The sequence below is a fragment of the Eptesicus fuscus genome, chromosome 13, assembly GCF_027574615.1.
Source record: "Eptesicus fuscus isolate TK198812 chromosome 13, DD_ASM_mEF_20220401, whole genome shotgun sequence".
In the NCBI taxonomy this organism is placed as follows: Eukaryota; Metazoa; Chordata; class Mammalia; order Chiroptera; family Vespertilionidae; genus Eptesicus; species Eptesicus fuscus.
This window is the reverse complement of record NC_072485.1, coordinates 65501564-65516495: the sequence shown is the minus strand read 5'-3', so window position 1 is coordinate 65516495 and position 14932 is coordinate 65501564. Positions and strand designations below refer to the sequence as shown.

The 14932-nt window shown below is 50.5% G+C and overlaps 1 protein-coding gene across 1 annotated transcript; it reads right to left on the bottom strand.

Moving 5' to 3' along the window:
- Positions 1–103: 103 nt before the first annotated feature.
- Positions 104–10815, bottom strand: UBE2L6 (ubiquitin conjugating enzyme E2 L6). The gene is made up of 4 exons (XM_054725773.1): positions 10366–10815; positions 6965–7060; positions 2750–2936; positions 104–921 (listed from the first exon to the last, which is right to left on the bottom strand). The coding sequence occupies exons 1-4, from the start codon at positions 10390–10392 to the stop codon at positions 770–772; spliced, it is 462 nt and encodes a 153-aa protein (XP_054581748.1). The 5' UTR covers positions 10393–10815; the 3' UTR covers positions 104–769.
- Positions 10816–14932: the final 4117 nt, after the last annotated feature.

The following is a 14932-nucleotide window of genomic DNA, read 5'->3' as shown; positions in this document are numbered from 1 at the left end:
ATGGGAAGTAGGGTCCCGCCTTTTTTTAGACAGCAGCTAACTCCCCAGCCTCCTCTTCTCCTGATGAAACCGCCCCATCCCCTCAATGAACACGGAGCCAGACTCCACAAGTCATCTGAGACTTTAATGGCTGGAAAAACACATGCTTCCCGTGACTCCCCCTTGACTGGAAGCTGAAGGGGCCACTCCTCCCAGCCTGAAGCCTGGCCCCCAACCTAATGGGATTGCAAGTGGTTTGGAAACTGTGTAGTCGGATTTCTGGGACAGAGATGAGATTCTTCACTTAGTGATTCATCAGTGGGAAAGAAAAGGTTTAGCACTTAAATCTACACAGCCTGGCTGATAATGTAATCAACAAATCACCCAATTGCAAGGGACTCCCTTCCAAGTGCCCGCCTCCCGCCCCCACTCCCCCAGGCGCCTGGGTCCCAGGGGTTTTCTGGTTGGCTGCTGGGCTCATTTCCCCGCGAGCTGGCCTGGAAGGTGATCTCTAAGACGGAGCCATCGTAGGAGCTGGCCTGTGACTCTGCAAACCTAAACCGCTTGGCTCTGGGGCACAGAAAGGGAGTGGAAAGCACACCTGTGGCCAGGTGAACCTGGAACTGGGTCCACACATACCACACACACAACTAACAACTAACAACCTAAGAAAGGAAAAACACAGAAAAACTGAGCAGGACACGGGCCACCAAGAGGCTCTGGCCCCAGTCCATGCGGTGTGTCCGTCCATCACACGGACAGGACCCGGTGCAGAGGGCCAGAACCGGAGCTAGGAGGGCCGGGGTTCTCCAAACTGGAGGGTGAACTCTTCTGCGCTCCTGTAGAACTGCTCCGAGTTCTGTGTTAGCAGGTCAGCAAGCTCCAGGCGCAGGGGCTCCCTCAGGTCCGGTTTATTCACCAGCACGTTGAGGGCCTCCAAGACTGGGGAGAGAGGCCAGAGCAGGACATGAGGACGGAGAGAGAAATCCGGGGAAGGGTCCGATGGCTGCCCACTCCCAGGTTCCCCTGAAACTCCATGCTCACTCCCTGGGGGACCCCCAAGACGGTTCCACCTCTCAGGATGACGCCCTAACCCAGTGGTCGGCAAACTCATTAGTCAACAGAGCCAAATATCAACAGCACAACGATTGACATTTCTTTTGAGAGCCGAAAACCGACTTCTGCGCGTGGGCCACGAAGTTTCCACCGCACTGTACGTGTGCGCCCGCACGTGGTATTTTGTGGAAGAGCCACACTCAAGGGGCCAAAGAGCCGCATGTGGCTCGCGAGCCGCGGTTTGCCGACCACGGCCCTAACCAACCTGAATGCCCCACACATTCCCAGCTGACGATGCCGAAAGCTCTGACTGGTTCTATCCGTGGTTTCTAAACTATGTTCCGTGATGAGATCCGTGGGGTGTCTGGGTCCCACTCCCTTTTCAACAAGAACCACTTCGTTTCCCTCTGTTTGATATTAGGGTTCCAAATGAACTTTTATTTGGGAGAAAGCGTTCTGAGGCTAAAGACTGAGAACCACGACTGCCCGGTGGTTGATCTTGCACAGATGCCTTTTGGGAACCTGGTGAAGGCAGGGGCCCGTCTCCCCAGGCACGTGTAAAAGGGCACAAACAGGTAGCTCTGAGGTAAGAGTGCTTCACGGGTCCCCTGAAGGTCATCCAAGGAGCACTCCCTTCCCGCCCCCACCCCAGGACCCTCCTTGCCGGGGTTAAGAACCGAGATCGTCCAGAGGCAAGAGAGATCGCACACTGACTTGAGCCAATAGCCACCTGTGCTTATCGCGTTTTCAATGAATTGAAATGAACTACAACCAGGAACTCAGTTCCTCGGCCCACTGGCCACATTTCAAGCGCTCAACAGCCACACCGTGGCCACTGACGGTGGAACTGGACAGGGCACACAACACTCCCATCACTGCAGAAAGACCTGCTGGATGGCGCCGAGCTCGCCAGCCAAGCCGGGCTCCGCGTCCCAGCGCTGCCGCCGGCCAGCTGAACGACCTCAGGCAAGTGCCTCACCTCTCGGTGCCTCAGTGTGCTCATCCACTAAATGGGACTAAGGCCGAGACCGGTTTGGCTCAGTGGATAGAGCGTCGGCCTGAGGACTGAAAGGTCCCAGGTTCGATTCCGGTCAAGGGCATGTACCTTGGTTGCGGGCACATACCCAGTAGGGGGTGTGCAGGAGGCAGCTGATCGATGTTTCTCTCTCCTCGATGTTTCTAATTCTCTATCCCTCTCTCTTCCTCTCTGTAAAAAATCAATAAAGTATAAAAAAATAAAATAAAAAATAAATGGGGCTAAGGAGAGCACTAGCTTGTGGAGTTGCTCAGGGGATTCCATGAGATTATGTGTGAAGCTCTCCGCATAGTGCCCAAGTGCTTAATTGAGCGATGTGGATTGTCGTTACTGGGCCAACCCCCTCAACTGTCCTTCAGGGCACTGAGCCCCGGAAAGGAGTGGAGACTTCACCAAGGTCCACAGATAGAGAGCGGCGGCCTTCTTATCCCCAGCCCGTCCCTCTAGAGCTCAGCTGCTTCTCTCCCGTGACCCACAGACACGCTGTTGTCACACCTGCCCACGTGTAAGAACAGAAGCAGGAGCAGGTATCTCAGGACGCATCCCTTCCATCCAACAACAGACTCCACTGAGACCCACAATTTTTCTCTCTTCTCTTTTGGGTATTTGCTAACTCAAAATCAGCCCCACAACCCCTCTCCAGCAGGGGCCCCTCCCTGGAGGCAGAACCCCGCCCACCTTGGTAGGCCTTGGTATAAAGCTTCCAGTTGTTATCGCTGATGATGGGTAGGCACACCTGGCCATCGATGCCCACGTTGGGGTGGTAGATCCTGGTTGTGAACGTCACCGTGGGGGGTCTCATTGGATATTCCTCGGGGAAGTTGATGCGCACGTTGAAGGCCCTGAGGTTGTAGGGCGGCCTCTCCTGGATAAGGAAAGGAGTGAAGCTCTGTTCCGAGGCAGGGCTGCTCTGAAAAGATCATTTTCCTCCTCGGGCCTTGGTCCCGTTTCCCCCTTCCCTGCCCCCACCCCAGGGTCCAAGGCAGCTTCTACTCTACTCCGAAAAAGAACCATGAGCCGAGGCCGGTTTGGCTCAGTGGATAGAGCGTCAGCCTGCAGACTCAAGAGTCCCAGGTTCGATTCCGGTCAGGGGCATGTACCTTGGTTGTGGGCACATCCCCAGTGGGGGGGGGTGCAGGAGGCAGCTGATCGATGTTTCTCTCTCATCGATGTTTCTAACTCTCTGTCCCTCTCTCTTCCTCTCTGTGGGAAATCAATAAAATATATTTTAAAAAAGAAAAAAAAGAATCATGAATGGGGACAGATGGCACATGCATTTATTTGGCAACTGAGCCATGGGTTAGTGGAAGAGTGGAATCACAAAAGAACTCTGACCTGGGGGCGGAGGGGGGCACAAGCCGGATTCTGGCTTTTGCTGGGTGACCCAGGCCAGCGCCTCCCATCTCTAGGCCTCAGTTTCCTCATTTGAAAAGCGGGTAAAGTTTGACTAAATGAGCTCTAAGGGCCATGTCATCTTTTTTTTTTTTTTCTTTTTTTTTTTTTGGTACAGATAATTAACCTTTGCCCAGATTTATTGAGAAATAATTGGCACACACCATTATATAAGTTTGAGGTGTATAGCCTGAAGATTAGATTTTCATGTATTGTGAAATAATTACCTTAACAGTACCAGCTAACGCTTATCTTCTCATATAGATACAAGAAAAAGAAAAGAAAAAAAATGTTTCTCCTTGTGATGAGAACTGTTAGGATCTACTCTTTTTTTTTTTTAATATATTTTTATTGATTTCAGAGAGGAAGGGAGAGGGAGAAAAAGATAGAAACATCAGTGATAAGAGAGAATCATTGACTGGCTGCCTCCTGCAAGCCCCACAACCCAGGCATGTGCCCACAACCCGGGCACAACCCGGGCATGTGCCCTTGACCAGAATAGAACCTGGGACCCTTCAGTCCACAGGCCCATGCTCTATCCACTGAGCCAACCCAGCTAGGGCAGGATCTACTCTCTTAAAACAACCTTCCTATAGACCTACAGCGGTGTTAGCTATGATCATCACATTATATATCGCATTCCCAGCATTTACTTACCTTATAACTGGAAGTTTGCATCTTTTGACCACTTTCCTTCATTTCCCCCTCCCTCCACCCTCTGATCTCTTTTTCTTGGAGTTTTGGGGTTTGCTATTTTTACTTATTTTTTTTAGATTCCTCATTGACGTGAGATCATACAGTATCTGTCTTTCTCCGTCTACCTTCAAGGTCTATCCATGTTGTTGCAAATGGTCATCTCAGTTTAAAGCCTTCCTGAGAATTACGGAAGAGAAGGACACACATCCTCTGTTTGGGAGCTGTTAGCAAATACAGGAGAACACCGTGGTTGGAGGGGATGAAATGGAGAAAGTGAGGAAACCGGAAGAACTCAGGGGACTGGAGATGTAAAATAGGGCAGCCACTGTGGAAAGCCGTACAGTGGTCCCTCAAAAATTTAAACAGAATTACCATATGGCCCAACAATTCCACTTCTGGTGATATACTCAAAAGAAGTGAAAGCAAGGACTCAAACAGGTATTTGTACACCCGCATTCACAGCTGCGTCATTCATTATAGCAAACCCTGGAAACAACCCAAATGTCCATCTATGAATGAATGCTTAAGCAAAATGTGGCATGAACGTACCATGGAATATTATTCAACCTTGAAGAGGAAGGGAATTCAGCCCAAACCAGTTTGGCTCAGTGGATAGGGCATCGGCCTGCGGACTGAAAGGTCCCAGATTCGATTCTGGTCAAGGGCATGTACCTTGGTTGCGGGCACATCCCCAGTAGGGAGGTGTGCAGGAGGCAGCTGATGGATGTTTCTCTCTCATCGATGTTTCTAACTCTCTATCCCTCTCCCTCTCCTTCCTCTCTGTAAAAAATCAATAAAATATATTTTTAAAAAAAAAAAAGAAGGGAATTCAGCCTGGCTGGTGTGGCTCAGTGATTGTCAACCCATGAACCAGGAGGTCACACAGGTCAAATCCCAATCAGGGCACATACCTGGATTGCAGGATCAATTGCGGGGGGGGGGGGGGGGGGGAACGGGAGGAAGGGGGGTATGCAAGACATGCAAGAGGCAGCCGATCAATGATTCACTCTCCCTCTCCCTTCCTCTCTGAAATCAATAAAAAATATATTTTAAAAAGGAAGGAAATTCTGACACATGCCACACCATGGATGAACTCTGAAGACATTATGCTCAGTAAAATATGCTAGACAAAAAAGAACACATTTTGAAGATATCTAGACTAGTCAAATTCATTGATATAAATTAGAAAGTTAGCAGGGACTGGAGAGAAGGAAGAATGGGGAGTTAGTGCTTCATGGGTACGGAGTTTGGGGAAGATGAAAGAGCTCTGGAGATGGATGGTGGTGCTGGTTGCACAAGAATGTGAATAGACTCAGTGCCACTGAACTGTAAACATAACAATGGTTAAGATGGTAAATACTGTTATGTGTATTTTATCGTGACTTAAAATAAAGAAAGAATACAGTGGCTAAAGAGATCGAGGGATGGAAGCTGCTGGGACCCAGTAGGAAATCCTCCAGAGTTTGAGCAACCTGAAGGCTTGCCTGAGCACCTACTCTGTGCTGCCCTGTGCTAAGGGCTTGGCACACATTAGGCCGTGTAGCAGACTGTAGGGGTTGCATGGACTTTGGACACTGCCTGGGTGTGCATCTTGGCTCTGCTCCTCACTAGCTGTGTGACCTCTGTGCTTCCATTTGGGCAAAATAATACACTTCTTCATAGGGCTTCTGTGAGGATTAAAAGAGTTATGCTAAGGACTTAGAACAGGGCCTGGCACATGGCAAGCACTACATTTGTGTCAGCTGTTATAAGTATTATGAAAACTCATGACTATCAGCATCTCCAATTCCATGTGAGGAAACTCAAGTTCAATGCACGTAAGTAACTTGCCCAGGCCCACAGTGGCAGGGCTGGGATGGGAACCCAGCCCTGGACTCTATTTCCACACATGAACACGGTGCTCCACCCCGAGACAGAAGGAACCCCAGAACTTCGGTGACCCCAGTCCAGGCTGGTGCCAAAGCTCCAGACCTTTCAGAACCTTTGCTGCTGAGAAGACAGGACAAAGACAGAATGGCATACACATTTAGGCACAGTCAGGTTTTTAAGAGAACTCCTCTGCCTTAGCAAAAGGCAAAACAGAAGCCACAGTGGTCTTGGATGTGTCTGAAATAAGAGAGGGGGCAACTAGTGGGCAGATAAAATGTCTCAGCATTTATGTTCTTGAATAACAAGAAGTGGGTGGGACCAGGAAGCAGAGACAAGGCCAAGGGTGAGGCCTCACAGAAGGCTAAATGACTTTCGCATCTCATCTGTGAGCTCTGAAATCTGAACAACACAACTCCATGGAATTAAGCACTAACACTGTTGGAGAAGGGCCTCCTAAAGAAAAGTATTCTCAGCTCAACGGACTCATTTCTGTGTCCATTACCCCTGACCCCTTCTGATGAAGCGTGCTCTCTCTCGCCACTTGTGTACATGTCAGCTTCCCTGACAGTCCTGATCTACCAAATGTCTGGGGAACACTCTGAGGTTGGCATAATTTGGGGAACCACTCTTTACCCTCGATCAATTGTGGGAAGCAGGAAGTTAATCTCTGGCCCCTGACACAGGTCCAAGAAATCTTTTCTTTGTTTTTCTAAAGAATAAAATCTTACCATTTGCGACAGCATGGACGAACGAAAGGGTATCTGCTTCAACCTCAGAAGCAATAAATTCAGAGAGAGACCCCTCTACCAATGGCAGAGGCAGTAAAAAAAAAGGGACCCCAACACAGGGAAAATTCTTGCCCCGTCCTAACCATCCCTGCCCAGGCCCCTGGCCTAAGTCACCCCAACCCAGGACCAGGATCCCAGGGACACTCACGGGCAGAAGGACGACGTGCCACACCAGGACATCCGCATCATCGCTGGACAGGTTCCGCAGGTAGTGGGGAAGGTCCTTCTGAAGATCCTCCAGCTCCTGGGGGGCGGGGGGGGGGCAGTTGGCTTAGTCTCCCCTACTTCAGCCGCTTCCCCCTGCCCCAGCACAAGCTGTCCTAAGTCCCAAATCGGGCAGAAGCCAGCGAAGTCAGAGCTCCCATTTATTGAGCCCTTAGTATGTGCCAAGCCGGTGCTAAGTACTTTTAAGTGACAGCCGGTGTTAGTCTCACACAGCTCTGGAGGTGCCAGGTGAAGGGCACATGAAGGTCACTGCTTCCAGATGTTAGAACTTGGGAGTCAACTCTCTTAGGAGTCGTTTCTCCTGAAACCAAGGCACTTAACCTCCATCCTCTAGTCCTTTTCCTAGGGAGTCACAAGGCCCTAATACCCTCCCTCCCTCTGGCCCTCCCTAGCATCCACTAGTGTCCAGCGTGACAGTGTGTCCTTACAGGCTCACAGCAGCCGAGACATCACCCTGTGCCTGGCAGACCCCTCCGTCCCAGGGTGAGAGAGGGAGGTGACTCAGACCATGCAAAGCAGAAGTCCACACACCACACAGAGAAACAAGGGACAGGAGTGACTCACCTTCCTAGAAACGTGGCCCAGTCACCTGCACGTCACTGAATTCTCCCAGCAGCCCTGCCTGAGCAGCCTCTGCTAACACCTGACTAAGACAGGGCCCAGTCCTCAAGACCTTCCCTGGAGCAATGGAAGAACCAGGGGTGTGATGACGTGGACAGTAACGGGGAAGGAGAGGAGGGGACAGCAGGAAGGCTCTGCGGAAGGTGACACTGAGCTGGATCATGGGGCATTAAAGGAGCCCACCCCACAGAGAAGGGGAGAGGCACCAAGGCAGAGGGCCCAGTCAGAGAATGTGTGTCTCCTGCAAGGTTAACAGTTACCACGGTCAAGGGCTCTGGGAAACGCTGGCTAAACAGATTTCTCCACGGCAGGACGTCCCAAGTCTTTAATGTGCTATTGTGTGTCGTGAACCTCCAAGATGCGAGCCCACAACATACAGTACTTCTCCAACTTATTGGACCAAGGAGCCCTCTCCCTTTCAGGGTTCATCCTGTGGGACAACAGACCTTTGGTGGGGGCAACAATTGAAAGATTAAAAGACATTCAAGGGCAGGTCATAGGCTCTGGAACACAGAATGGGGGATGCTACTGGCATTTAGTGGGCCGAGGCCAGGGATGCTCACAGACATCCTACAAAATATTATCTAGCCCAAAACGTCAATGGTGGCAAGGTGGAGAGACAGACCCTGCTGTAAACAAAAGCAGAGAGAAAGCTTCTCACAGCCCATCCACGAGGAGGGGTCCCTTAGCACTGTGGACCACCTGAACTTTATCTGCCCCCCAATATACACTGAGTGGCCATATTATTATGATCTCTGAATGCATAATAATCTGGCCACTCAATGTGTGTGTGTGTGTGTGTGTGTGTGTGTGTATTCATATACATATATATATATATATATATATATACATATATATATATATATATATATATTAGAGGCCCGGTGCATGAATTCGTGCATGGGTGGGGTCCAGCCAGCCTGGCCAGGGGGAGGGGACATGAGTGGTTGGCCAGCCTGCCTGCTGGTCGAACTCCTGGTCAAGAGGACAATTTGCATATTAGCCTTTTATTATATAAGATATACACTGAGTGGCCAGATTATTATGCGTTCAGAGATCATAATAATCTGGCCACTCAGTGTATAAAACACCCGTTTCCCATTTCCTAGGTTCAGCCCATACTCCATCTCTGTTCATGCCAACAAACTACTTCTGTCCAAAGTATCTGACCCTCATTTATCAATTTACCCCAAACTAGAAGCATCTGCTACTCCAAGTCCTAGTTCCAATATAATCTGTGACTCTTTGGAAACAACGAAGGCCAAGGTTGAACGGAGAAGCTGTGGGATAGACACTTCCTGGCTTACTATAACTGGAACATAACTCTTATAGGTGAGTTCTGCCAAAACTTTCCCCAAGCCCGAGAATGTGGAAACCCAAGCAAGGATGCCCAGCTCCTTCCTGAGGCCTATAAGGAAATTACCTGACTCAAAGGAACAGAAAATGAAAGCAGAGAGGCCCCCGAAAGAAGCTGCTGGTTGGAGCCCCATCCACCTGGACTCAAATCCCAGCCCCTTCACACCCTACTGGATGACCCTGACAACCAAGTGATTCTGAGCCTCAATTTCCTCATCTGTAAAATGGGGGCAAATGACAATTAGATGAAATGACCAATGTGTAAATTGCTTGGCACCTAATGGTGCCAGTGGGATAAATACCAAATACAGCTCCTAGCTCTTTCCCACTTGGCTGGAAGACCCTCTGCCCAACCTTGAGATTTCAGTTCTGGGTTGTGTCTGCTCCAGGTGCCCCAATCTGGGACCGCCTCCCTCTCAAAGGCTGAGGGTAGCAGGCACCCCCTGTGACCCTCCTCAAGCCTGTCCCCCACTCTGCACATTAGAGGGGCACTTCTGAGGTCAGAGTCTGGGGGGTGTCAGACTCACTGCACCAGGATTGCTTTCCTTCCCCTTCTATCTCCTGGCTCCACCCGGTCCTGAAAACACCCTGCGTTTCCCCACCTCCTGGGGGAAATCCTCTGTTCCCCATCCTTCCAGACTTCATTTCAAATTGTGTCCCCGACTGGAAAGAAAGCCGAGTGAGGGCAGGATTTTTGCTCATCTCTGCACAGGAACCAGCACATAGTAGGTATTCAACATTTGTAGAACGAATGAATGCACACTCTTACTCCAGGACACCTTCCAGGTCCGCTTCGATAGTTTTTCCTCCTGAAAATACCCAGGGAACCTTTGTTCCCAACTTCTACTCAGCACCTCTCTCCCCGCCCCACACCTCCCCCCCCACCCCCGACATCTCGGGGCTCTAGTGATGTAGGTACCAAATTAGAAGGCGGGTCCCGGGCTATTCCAAGACAAGGACCTTGTCCTGGTTATATCTCCGTTCAAGCCCACCCCACCCCGCCTGGCTCCTGGAACCCTTCAGCACCTAAGGCGCAAGCAACCGCTATCACAGGTTTCTGGCAGGTGAAAAGAAACTGAAACCAGTTTGCGGAGCGCCGGCTCATCCCCCTCTTCCTTGCGGCTGAGGGAGACAGCGCCACGAAATGCCCCTCCGCTCCCCAAACTCCAGCTCCGACCCCTCCCGCAGACCCTTCTTCCTCTGGGAGGGGGCGGGGGTAACAGGGTTCAGCGGCCCCGGAACCTGCACGAACAAGTGCGCGCGGAGAAGTGCGGGGAGGGACGGAGGGCGGAGGGACTGGGGACGGCGCGGGGAGCCATGAGAAAGGGGTCACCTACGTGCGCTTACCTTCGCCACCCGCTTGCACGCCGTCATCTCGGGACCGAGTGTGGGCTCCGGTGACCGCAGCGACAGAGAACAGCCGGCGGCCCGGGCTCGTCCCGCACCGAGGACCCCGCCTCCGGAAGCCCCGCCCGCGCGCCCGCGCGCCCGCAAGCTGGCGGAGGGACCGTGGGAACCTGCTCCCCGCCGACTCCGCTGCTAACGGGAAGCCGCCGAGGGCAGGAGACTACCGGCCCCGGCCCGGCCCGGCCCCTGGCGCGGTGGGCTGGATCCCTGGAACTCGCGCACTTTGTCGGGAGAGCGGCGGGCCTGGGAGCGCGCGGCGTGGCTAGACCTTGGCGTCCCACTGGGGGGCGCCGTGCACCAGGCGGCGAGCGCTCCGGGGCGCGGGGCTGGGGTCCGCCCATCCGGGTTCTGGTTCCACTCCGCTGCCGGACGCCGCGCCCGGGCTCCCCCAGCTCCCCGCCGCTCCAAACACATACCCGCCCCAAGTCTGTGCAGGATGCTGGTTCTGCAAACGCCGCTCCCGACAGCTCGCTCGGCGGCCTCCACCCTCAAACCGCTGCCCTGAGCCCCCCTAGCGAATATTTGGAGCCCCCTGGACACGTCATTTCCCTTTTCTGGGCCCCTTGCCCCATCTCTAAAAAGGGGTGGGGCACAGCATACACTATATGCCCTCCAAAGGCCCCTGCCCTGGCAGTTGAGATCCTTTGTGCGGTCTAGCCTTCGATGGCGCAATTGAGGGTCGTTTCTCCCTGGTGACGGCGCGGTGAAGAGCGCCGCCAGGGGCGCTGTTGGAACCATTCTCTCTTGCTTTGGTTCCTTTATTAGATTAAATATTTACTAAGTGCCTGCTATGTGTCGATTGGGAAAACAGTGGGTGGGGGCGGCCCCGAGACGGATTTCAGGAACCTCCCTTATTTTACCACCGATCTATTACAACCTGCGGGCCTACTGTGTGCCTCCCCAAGGGGCCAGGAGCGTTAAGGGCAGAGACCCATTCCCCAGCCTGGAGCTGAGGCCGCCGGAGAAGAGCAGTCCCTGGGCACCGAGCAGCATCTGGGGAAGAATGCCCTAGTAATAATGAGACGCCTTGGGAGGACTGAACCCACTTTCCTTACCCCCAGCGCTTTCAGTCCAGCTGAGGAGGAAATGAGCATGCTTTGAGCCCCTATTTTGAGCTCTGTGCCCACCACCTCACGGGGTTTTTATCTAAGTGTCTTGGAACCGAATTGCTTTTCTGCGCAGACGTACGATGTATTTGCAGAACGATTAATTGTTTAATTCAATTCAATGAACTTTAACTGGGCTTCCTCTACATGCCAGAAATGAAGAGGACACTGGCCACAATCTTAACCTAGGTAGAGATGAGGGAACCCGGGCGTTTCGCCCTACCTCTGGTCATTCGTCTCAGTTAACATGCATTTACTACTGAGTGTCGGGCCCTGACCTTTAGGGAACAGCACGATGAGAAAGTGGGGTCCTTGCCCTTGAGGGAAAGAATGCGGCCCCTGCGTTTTTAATGCAAAGTGGTAAGCAGGAGGATCTAGGGAGCCACCTGGTGCTGTGGGAGCCTGGAGTAGGGGTCACCTGATGCAACCTCAGAGAGGGGCTAGGTTTCCTGGAAGACATAAAAACCCAAGTGCATTGCCACACAGGGGGAGTTCGCTAGAGGAAGAACTTGGATGAGTGTGTTCCCAGAAGAGAGAACAGAATAAGAAAAGGTGTGGTCGCAATGCCTGTGGAAACTGAAAGCAGTTCCATAATGTGGAGCAAAGTCTGTCCAGAGTTCTGCGGCTCTCCTTCCTTTCTCATCCAGAAACCCTACAACCCCGAAGTGAACTGAATTTAGTCATGGATTTAACCCAGCCTCCCCATCCTGGGATGGACTCTAACCGCCCATACAGCTGGGAGGCCCGCGTGCATGGCCTTGTCCTTACACAATGCAGACCTTTGTGTGTGTGCCAGAAACAGCCCCAAGGAGAACCTGGATTCTGGTTCCACATGGGCCCCCAGTGCAGCATGGCCTTGGGTGGGCTGTGGAGCCTCCCACCTCCTTCCCAGGACCACAGTGAGGCTAAGCTCACAGAAGTGGAGGAACTTTGAAAATTATAACTCCCAGGTACAAATAATCAGGCTTCAACCCCAGCTCGACTATTATTATCTGAAAAACCTTGGGCAAATTACTTAGCCTCTCCATTTCCTCATCTGTAAAATGGGGCTCTTAACAGTAGGTGTGAGGAGTAATGAATTGATATTTGGACAATAAATGATTGTGTAATCATCTATAATAATAAAAGGGTAATATGCTAATTAGACTGGATGTCCTTCCAGACGAAGCCGGCGGCTGGAGGGAAGCCAGGAGTCCCAGGTGCCTGCTGGCAGCCAGAGCGAAGCCCAGGTCCCGGGTGCCAGAGGGAAGCCGGTGCCAGCAGCAGGGGGAAGGAAGGCCTACTCTAGCACAAATTTTGTGCATCGGGCCTCTAGTAATATAATATTCACCTTTATATGCCTGCAGCATGTCTGGAAGATACAAGATACTGTGATGGTCCCTGGGGAGGGTAACTAAGTGACTGTGTATGGGAAGGGAAGGAAAATTTTTCACTATAAACCCCATTTCCTTTTAAATTATATTTTACTAGAGGCCCGGTGCACGAATTCGTGCACAGGTGGGGTCCCTCGGCCTGGCCAGTGATCGAGGCCTATGGGGGGGCTGGCCAGCCAGGGGGAGGGACCCCGGGAGGTTGGCCAGCCAGCCCCCTCATAGGAGCCTATGGGGGGCTAGCCAGCAGGCGGGCGGGATCACAGGAGGCTGGCTGTGGGAGCACACTGACCACCAAGAGGCAGCTCCTGCATTGAGCATCTGCCCCCTGGTGGTCAGTGTGCACATCATAGCTACCGGTCGTTCTGGTCATTCTGTCATAATGGTTGCTTAAGCTTTTATATATATAGATTTTTATATAAAGAGATCCTATAACCTGATATGAAAAACAAAGCAACTATAATAAGTACTATAAAGGCAAAGGACATGAACATTTGATCAAAGAGAAAACATAACTACTAAAAAAAATACAAGTATTTAACCTCATTAATAATCAAGAAAATGATTGGGATACCATTGCTTGCTTATTTAATGCACAAGGTTAATAGCAATTTCTACTTTTTCTATTTTTCTAAATGTACTCAAATTTTCTATTTTTAGTAATAAAATTTTGAGTTATTTTAAAAAACATAGAAGGTATGAAAACTTCTGCCAATGCGGAAATCATAAAAAGCATAAAAACGAATCAACCTTTGCATGGGCAGCAAGGCTCAGATCCCTGGAAGCCAATTCCTTTTGTCTTGGTTTCTGAGTTTTATTATGGGATTGTCCATAAACAAAAGGCTGTTCATGGTTTACACTATGACAATCTCCCAAGCACAAAGGTATACATATACATATCTACTTATGCATATTAATGTCTGTATGTAAATTTTTCCTTCAGGTAGACTATGATTCCAGGAAAGGACGTCTTCAGAATCACTCCCTACAGAGGACTCCTATGATTCCATTTGCTGAGAAGGTCCCATTAAGTTCTCCCCATATGGGTCTCAACCAGTAGGAATGCCCTTGATATTGAATTGGATGAAGATCTACTTAAGTGCTGCCCGCAAGACAGCAGCGTCCTAGGCTTTTTGTAGCTGGCTCCTTGGGGAATCTGAAGTGGGTCCTGTCCTTTAGACACAGCCAGACATTTTTCTGATTTGATGCAGATCAGAGTGTACTAGTATCTCCTGCTGGCTCAGACCATAGCCTGGAGGTAGCTCACACAAAGCTCAGGCCGGAGCGGCACCAGGGCAACCACCCCAAATAAAATAATCATGTTAGACTGACTAAGTTAGGAGGCTGAACTCAAATCCGATAACTTTGTTCAGCATATTTCTTTTTGTTTTGTTTTCATGATATCTTAAGTTTTACTGAACAAAAAGGTCGAACATAGCAGAGCCTAAATTTACGAAGCAAAAGCACTCTGAAACCTGAACTTTACTAAATAATCCGTATGAAAGCAACTCTATGGAAAACAATATACAAGCAGGAAAAATAATACAAGTTTCATCTGAAGTAACAGTTTAATCAAATGACAAATTTGGTTGTCAATTTATTAAGTTGTAGCCCTTCTCTATTTCAATTCAGTAGGACTCTATAGACTCTCTTCTCTGGTACTGAAATCCTCGTGGCATCTATTTCATAGATACCTCATTCCAGGGCTGCATTCTGACTTTCAGGGGCCCTGGTCACTTTTACCTTGGGTGGCCCCTTCTTCCATTAAAACAAAAAAAGATTAAAAATTACATTTTATTGCCCAGCTGGCGTGGCTCAGTGATTGAACCAGGAGGTCACAGTTCGATTCCCAGTCAGGGCACATGCCCAGGTTGCAGACTTGATTCCCAGTGCAGGAGGCAGCCAATCAATGATTCTCTCTCATCATTGATGTTTCTATCTCTCTCTCCCTCTCTCTTCCTCTTTGAGATGAATACAAATATATATTTTTAATATTACATGTTATTATTGCATTAGTATAAATAAGAATAT

Excerpts from the sequence above, each read along its gene's own strand:
- UBE2L6 (XM_054725773.1), bottom strand. The coding sequence starts at position 10,392 with ATGACGGCGTGCAAGCGGGTGGCGAAG. Across the intron at positions 7,061-10,365 it reads CGTGCAAGCGGGTGGCGAAG|GAGCTGGAGGATCTTCAGAA; the intron begins GTAAGCGCACGT and ends CCCGCCCCCCAG. Across the intron at positions 2,937-6,964 it reads GGCACGTCGTCCTTCTGCCC|GAGAGGCCGCCCTACAACCT; the intron begins GTGAGTGTCCCT and ends TTCCTTATCCAG.